Genomic DNA, 6,801 nt, shown 5'->3' on the forward strand with positions numbered 1-6,801 from the left:
AAAAAATGATACTCTCCAATGCTTCAAGCATTTTCCTTCCCAACTAATATATGGAGAACACTTAGAACTTCAGAATAGAAACAAAACTTTACCTAATAGGGCTCTCTGAGTCAGAAGAGACTGTTATTAATTCTGCCGTATATAAGCTATGCTTTTCTGGTAAGGTGGCTGCTTTTGGAGTGGAAGCCTTTATTGGACTATCATCTTCAGAATCAGTACTTCTAATGACCATTGCGGCAGGGGTGCTGCTGGTTCTTACAGATCTTCTGCTTGACCTGGGTGTGGAAACATTTTCCAGACTGTCTTCGGTTTCGGTTTTACAATGTATGACCTTATCATTAATGGGTACGCTGGTTTTTCTTGAAGACTTCTTGTTATACGGAGAGGAAATCTTTAGAGGGTCTTCCCCAACAAGATTTTCACTGCTAAATAATGTGTTTTTGAAAACTTCCGTTTTCTTTTGTCTTAAACTCCTTCTAAGCCTATTTTGACTCTGTTTACCCTTAAAGGAAAAAGTTGTTCCTTTCTTTTGAGTATTTCCCTGTCTACTTTCACCTGGAGTAGCACCAGTATCTAACATCTTCTTACCCTTTTTCTTCAGCTTTTTACTTTTCTCTTTAGGAAAAGTTCCTTTGTCAGTATGTGACTGTGAATTGCCATAATTTGAAATCATTTGAATGTTAGGATTGTCCATGATTTTTTTAGAATTACCGTCTCTTCCTTCATCATTCAAAGATTTTTCATTGAGCTCTTTCTGCTTATCGGAAGACCTTCGCACTCCATTTTTAAGCGCATCCGATGCTGGCTGCCTAAACGCTTTCATAAACTGTTGTCTTTCTTCTAGAGTGCATTTCGGCTTTGAGGCTTCGGAACTTCCAGCTTCCAGCACTGCCAACTCTAATTCTTCCTCCTGTATGACAACGTTCGATTTTCTTTTCTGAACAGTCTGTTCATTCTCAGGATCTGACAGGCTATTTTCTGTTTCCAACTGCTTTTGTTTCAAGAAAATTGAGGGTATTTTCCGGGTCTTTTTGGGGGGAATAGGGTGAACCTGTGCAAGAACGGTAACTGTCTTGGAGCGTACGTGTTGGGAAATTTCACAGGTTTCTGGGTCACTCATACTACCGCTTTTGACTATATCTTCGACAGTTTCAGAAGGAATACAAATTGCCACTGTAGAGTCTGGTAGGTCTACTTTATTTTCCTTGTGACTTTTCAAAAATTCCTCGTAGGAGACAGTTATTGTCCTATCCTTTAAGCGGGCTGGTTTAGCTATATCACCCCTAGAGTCTGCACAGTCTGCAGGACTGCCCATCTCATCGGCTAGGGAAGGCACTCTCTCCTTCCTGTCTTTACCATCTTTTTGAAGGAGACTTATTTCTTCTGCCAATGGTAAGCTTTCGGACAGATCTATTATATCTCTGTGCTTCCTTTTCCTCATTTTTTTGCAATCATTTTTTGTGATTCCTTGCTTAGGATTTACTCTCTTGGAGCTTTTTATGGAGGTCCTGGTGCTTGACTGTTTTTTGATATCTTGAATACTTTCTGCAAGTACCTCTACACGTTTCTTGCAGAGTGAAACAGAAGTACTACTTTCTGCAAAATCATTATTTAGACCTGAGTCTTCTTTGCTATCGTCACTGTTAATTTCAATTGGAGATTCATTTTCAGCTTTAATATTATTTAGTCGATGAGATAAATTAACTCTCTTTCCCCTCTTCTTGAACTCTATGTGTGAGAACACTCCCAACGGTGTTTTACAGTCTTTGCCACTGTCAGCAGGCAATGGTGGCAATGATTTTATCTTGCACTCTTTTGCTGATTGTGTCTTCTCATTTGTGGGGGATGTCTTTCTAAAATAATTCAGAATATTACTGGATTTGGGTGGAGAGAACACACTGTCTCCAGTCTTCCCTGTTGGTGATAAATATTTTGTAATTGTTTTGCAGGAAGATCTGTCATCATCTTTCCTTCGCTTTTTGCACGCCTATCAATTTAAAAGAAAAAGAAAGCACTTACGTCAAGCAAGATCATACAAAACATAAATTTTAAACATGGATCTAATATTTTACCTAATTGAATAAAAAAAGGAAGGCTCCCTTAGGTAACAAACATGATATATATTAGAAAAAAGAGGGGTATCTGAGTGCCTCAGTCAGTTAAGCAAACGACTTGAGCTCAGGTCATGATCTCGCAGTTCGGGAGGTAACAGCTCAGAGCCAGGAGCCTGTTTCGGATTCTGTGTCTCCCTCTCTCTCTGCCCCTCCCCCATTCGCATTCTCTCCCTCTCTCCCTCTCTCTCTCAAAAATAAACAAAAAAAAATTTTTTTAAGCAAAAAGAGCTTTAAAATTAAACCTACATTCAAATCTCAATGTTACATCACAAGCCATACACTTATAATTTGTGTATTTTACTTTATATATATTATACTTGAAAAAAAGTTTCAAGGCCACTACACTTACGTACAAATGTGTTAATTTCTATTGGTCTCTGTTTACAACCTTTGAATACTAGCACCTACCCCACAAAATTTGTAACGAACACCATACATGAAAATATACGAAGTCTGCATGGTAGAACCTCTACAAATATTAACTCCATTCCCTTTGCACTTTTTTAGTTAAAAACAAATTATCCTATCTCTAAGAAACACGCACACAGTGAACAAACCTAGCATCCCAAAATTTACTAATCCAGCAAAAATTTTGAAGGACACTTACCACAAATAAAATTTTCCAATGTTTTAATGTGATTTATTTATTTATTTATTTATTTATTTTTTGGGGGGGGGGAGAGGGAGAGAGAGAGACCGCCCATGCACACACGCTCTCAAAAAATAAATAAACAAGGGGCGCCTGGGTGGCTCAGTCGGTTAAATGTCCGACTTTGGCTCGAGTCATGATCTCGCGGTCCGTGAGTTCGAGCCCCGCGTCAGGCTCTGTGCTGACAGCTCAGAGCCTGGAGCCTGTTTCAGATTCTGTGTCTCCCTCTCTCTCTGACCCTCCCCAGTTCATGCTCTGTCTCTCTCTGTCTCAAAAATAAATAAACGTTAAAAAAATTAAAAAATAAAAAATAAATAAACTTAAAAAAAAGAAAATCTTGGGACATCTGGGTGGCTTAGTCAGTTAAGCATCCAACTTGGGTTCAGGTCATGATCTCACTGTTTGTGGATTCGAGCCCTGTATTGGGCTCTGTGCTGACAGCTCAGAGCCTGGAGCCTGCTTCAGATTCTGTGTCTTCCTCTCTCTCTCTCTGTCCCTCCCCACCCCCCTTGCAAAAATAAACATTAAAAATAAATTAATTTATCAAATAAAATCTTAAAAAATTAAGTAATGAATGGTGAATTATACTTCTAGAAAATTAAAAGGTATCATAAAGCAGGGGCGCCTGGATGGCTCAGTCGGTTGATCTCACACTTCATGGGTTCCAGCCCCACATCAGGCTCTGTGCCAACAGCTCAGAGCCTAGATCCAGCTTCGAATTCTGTGTCTCCTTCTCTCTCTGCTCCTCCTCTGCTTGTGCTCTCTCTCTCAAAAATAAATTAACATTAAGGGGGAAAAAAACAGTATCACAAAGCTATCATCATTGAAAGCATTAAAAGCTAGGGGCGCCTGGCTGGTTCAGTCAGTGGAGCATGCAACTTTTGCTCTTGGGGTTGTGCGCTTGAGCCCCACATCTGGTGTAGAGATTACTAAAACAAAACAAAAAAGAAAGAAAATAAAGGCGGGGGGGGGGGAGCCTGGGTGGCTCAATCAGTTAAGCATCTGACTCCTGATTTTGGCTCAAGTCAGGATCTCTTGGTCTGTGTGACTGAGTCCCACATCAGGCTCTGCGCTGACAGTGTGGAGCGTGCTTGGGATTCTCTCTCTCTCTCCCCCTCCCTCTCTGCCCCTCCCCTCCTTGAGCTTGCTCTTTCTCTGTCTCAAAATAAGTAAATAAACATTAAAAAAAAAAAGGAGAAGAAGAGAGGCACCTGGGTGGCTCAGTCGGTTGACTATCTGATATCAGCTCAGGTCATGATCTCACGGTTTGTGAGTTCAAGCCCCAAGACAGGCTCTGTGCTGACAGCTCAAAGCCTGGAGCCTGCTTCGGATTCTGTGTCTCCCTCTCTCTGCCCCTCCCCTACTTGCGCTCTCTCTCTCAAAATAAACATTTTATAAAATTTTTTTAGGGGCACCTGGGTGGTTCAGTCGATTAAGCGTCTGACTTTGGCTCAGGTTATAATCGCTCACTTTGTAAGTTCAGGCCCAGAGTCGGGCTCTGTGCTGACAGCTCAGAGCCTGGATCTGATTGGATTCTGTCTCCCTCTGTCTCTGCCCCTCCCCCACTAGAACTCTATCTCTCAAAAATAAACTTAGAAAAATCTTTTTTTAGTTTTTTTAAATAAAAAAGAAAACCAGAAAAAGAAATAAGTATATATTTAAGAACTTGGTACATGAGAACAGTAGTATTCAAGCTAGTGAGCAGAGAAGTACTTAATAAATGGTATTGGGACAAATTTCTAACCATTTGGATGACTACGAGGCAAAATACAGATGAAAATTGTGTATGTTAAAATGAGATGGTAAATGCATTAGGAGAAAATGTTAATGAGTTATCAGTATTATTATATTACCATGAGATCGTATCAAAGGCTCTGGAGTCAGGCAGATCTAAGTTCAAGGGCTGGCTCTGATATCTACTAGCATGGGACCTTAAGCATATTACTTTTAACTTTCTAATTATACAGGCAATGATACCTCAGCACAGGGTTGATATTAAGCAAAATAATGTGTACAAGGCCCTCACCCTTGCAATACTAAACAATAAGTATCATTGCTATGAAATAGGCTAAGCAGGGCACCAAAAGCAGAAACTGTAACAAAAAGGTTGATAAACCGACCACACAAAAATCAAGAACTGTCTCATTCAAGTACCAAAAGTCCTTCACATCGGAGAAAGCTGAGCAACTCCCTTGATTTAGCAGACAAATATCAGCGTAACAGCTACCAGCAAGTAGACAAAAGTTATTCAATTCCAAAAAATAAGGGAGAGTCCTAGTTAAATAAGCATACATCTTGGCGTACTTCAAGGACACCAGTGTGCCTATTTCAGAACGCTAGCTTGAGATGCTACTCCAATACTTCATGGCATTAGAGTATCTATATAACGACTGCTTGACTGCTTACTGCATTTCACTGAAATTTGGTGAATACGTAAGAATAACAGCATTCCACGCTGGGACTCCTAACTGCAGTATGTTACTCTGGAACCATGAGAAACCGATTTTTTTAAAAAAATTACTTTGACTCCTGTAATGGCAATCTAAGCAGTCATCCTCCAATAGGTAAATGGATACACTACTGGAACTTAAAGATTCTTTCCAACGCTAAAGTTCTGATTCCTTACCATGAACCCAGACTTGATCCTGGGATCCTCTGCGACATTTCACAAGTCCAAAACATCAAGTTCCACCAACATCTCAGGACCTGGGGACCGGTCGAGGTATCTTTTAAATCCTGACTTTCCTGGCCCCGCAATCATCTCACAATCTCGATGTTTGTCAGTACCTATCACGACTTTAGGAAGCGACACACTCCAGCAATTGTTGCACACAATGTCACTGCTGTGGGGCCTCACCAGGTCCCTCCTTTCCCCTCCCGGATCCAAAGTTGGGGTCACCTTTCACCCACCTCCTACAGACGGAGATTCTCTAGCTCACCTCAATCTCGTAGTTCTTCACCGGAGGGGGAGCAGCTGCCGCCGCCATGGCCAGGACCCCCACCATGCTCCCTGCTTCCCGGAATGCCGGCTCCTAGGGCGTTGAGCGGCCGGGCCCCGCCAGCCTAAAGGCCATGGAGGCGGCCGGCCCCCGAAGAGGCAGCAGCCGGGCTGTGGGGTCCGTCCCGGACTCCCCCCGCGCCCACCCGCCCGGAGCGGTCGCGGAGACTGGGCCCAGCTCAGCCGAGTCGAACGCGGGAAGGGGCGGTAAGAAAGCGCGGGCAGCGAGGACCCCGGGCGCGGCCGGCGAGCGCAGGGGGCCCTCGACACAGGCGCCCCCAGGCTAAGCGCCCGGGACCGCGATCCCGGCCGGGAAAGCAGGCCGAACGCAGACCCGACCCGCGGGCTTCGGAGGGAATTCTTGTCAATTGGGTTTTCGCGCCGTCTGGAGCGCATGGGGCGGAGCTTAGGATTGCTTCTAGAGGCTGCACGGACGGTAAGCAGAGAGGGCCAAAATACTTCTCGGACGAAACTGCAGGAGGCGGGATTGGTTTTACCAAGGGATTTCAGACTAGCGGGGCTTCTCCCGCCCAGTTTCACGGATGAGGACGTGATTTGACTAAAGTCCGTCGGTGACAGAATTAAAACTGTAGAGTTTTGATGCCCTAGGCTAGCCCCTTGTAAAAAGTGGAAATTCAAGGGCGCCTGGGTGGCTCAGTGGGTTAAACGTCTGATTTCCTCTCTGGTCATGATCTCTCTGTTGGTGTGTTCGAGCCCCACATCGGGTTCTGTGCTGACAGCTCAGAGCCTGGAGCCTGCTTGGGATTCTGTGTCTCCCTATGTCTCTGCCCCTCCCCCGCTCACGCTCTGCTCTCTCTGTCTCTCAAAAATGAATAAATGTTAAAAATAAATAAAAGTGGAAATTCAAGGGGCGCCTGGGAGGCTCAATCAGTTAAGCAACCCCCTGGATTTCGGCTAAGGTCATGGTCTTGGAGTCCATGGGTTCCAACCCCGCCTCTGGCTCTGCGCTGTCAGCTCTGAGCCTACTTGGGATTCTGCGTCTCCCTCTCTCTCTCTCTGCCCCTCCCCTGATGGTGCGC

The 6,801-nt window shown here is 44.0% G+C and overlaps 1 protein-coding gene across 1 annotated transcript in view; it reads right to left on the reverse strand.

Moving 5' to 3' along the window:
* The window catches only part of ATAD5 (ATPase family AAA domain containing 5), a 46,043-nt gene extending 39,925 nt beyond the window's left edge, over positions 1-6,118 (reverse strand). The window contains exons 1-2 of the mRNA XM_049637857.1: positions 5,703-6,118; positions 93-1,987 (exon numbers count right to left, since the gene is read on the reverse strand). Coding sequence (XP_049493814.1) covers positions 93-1,987; positions 5,703-5,768 — 1,961 coding nt within the window. The 5' untranslated portion in view covers positions 5,769-6,118. The remainder of the gene's footprint in view (positions 1-92; positions 1,988-5,702) is intronic.
* Between the last annotated feature and the right edge of the window lie 683 nt (positions 6,119-6,801).

This window comes from Panthera uncia, chromosome E1 (genome assembly GCF_023721935.1).
Source record: "Panthera uncia isolate 11264 chromosome E1, Puncia_PCG_1.0, whole genome shotgun sequence".
Taxonomy (NCBI): Eukaryota; Metazoa; Chordata; class Mammalia; order Carnivora; family Felidae; genus Panthera; species Panthera uncia.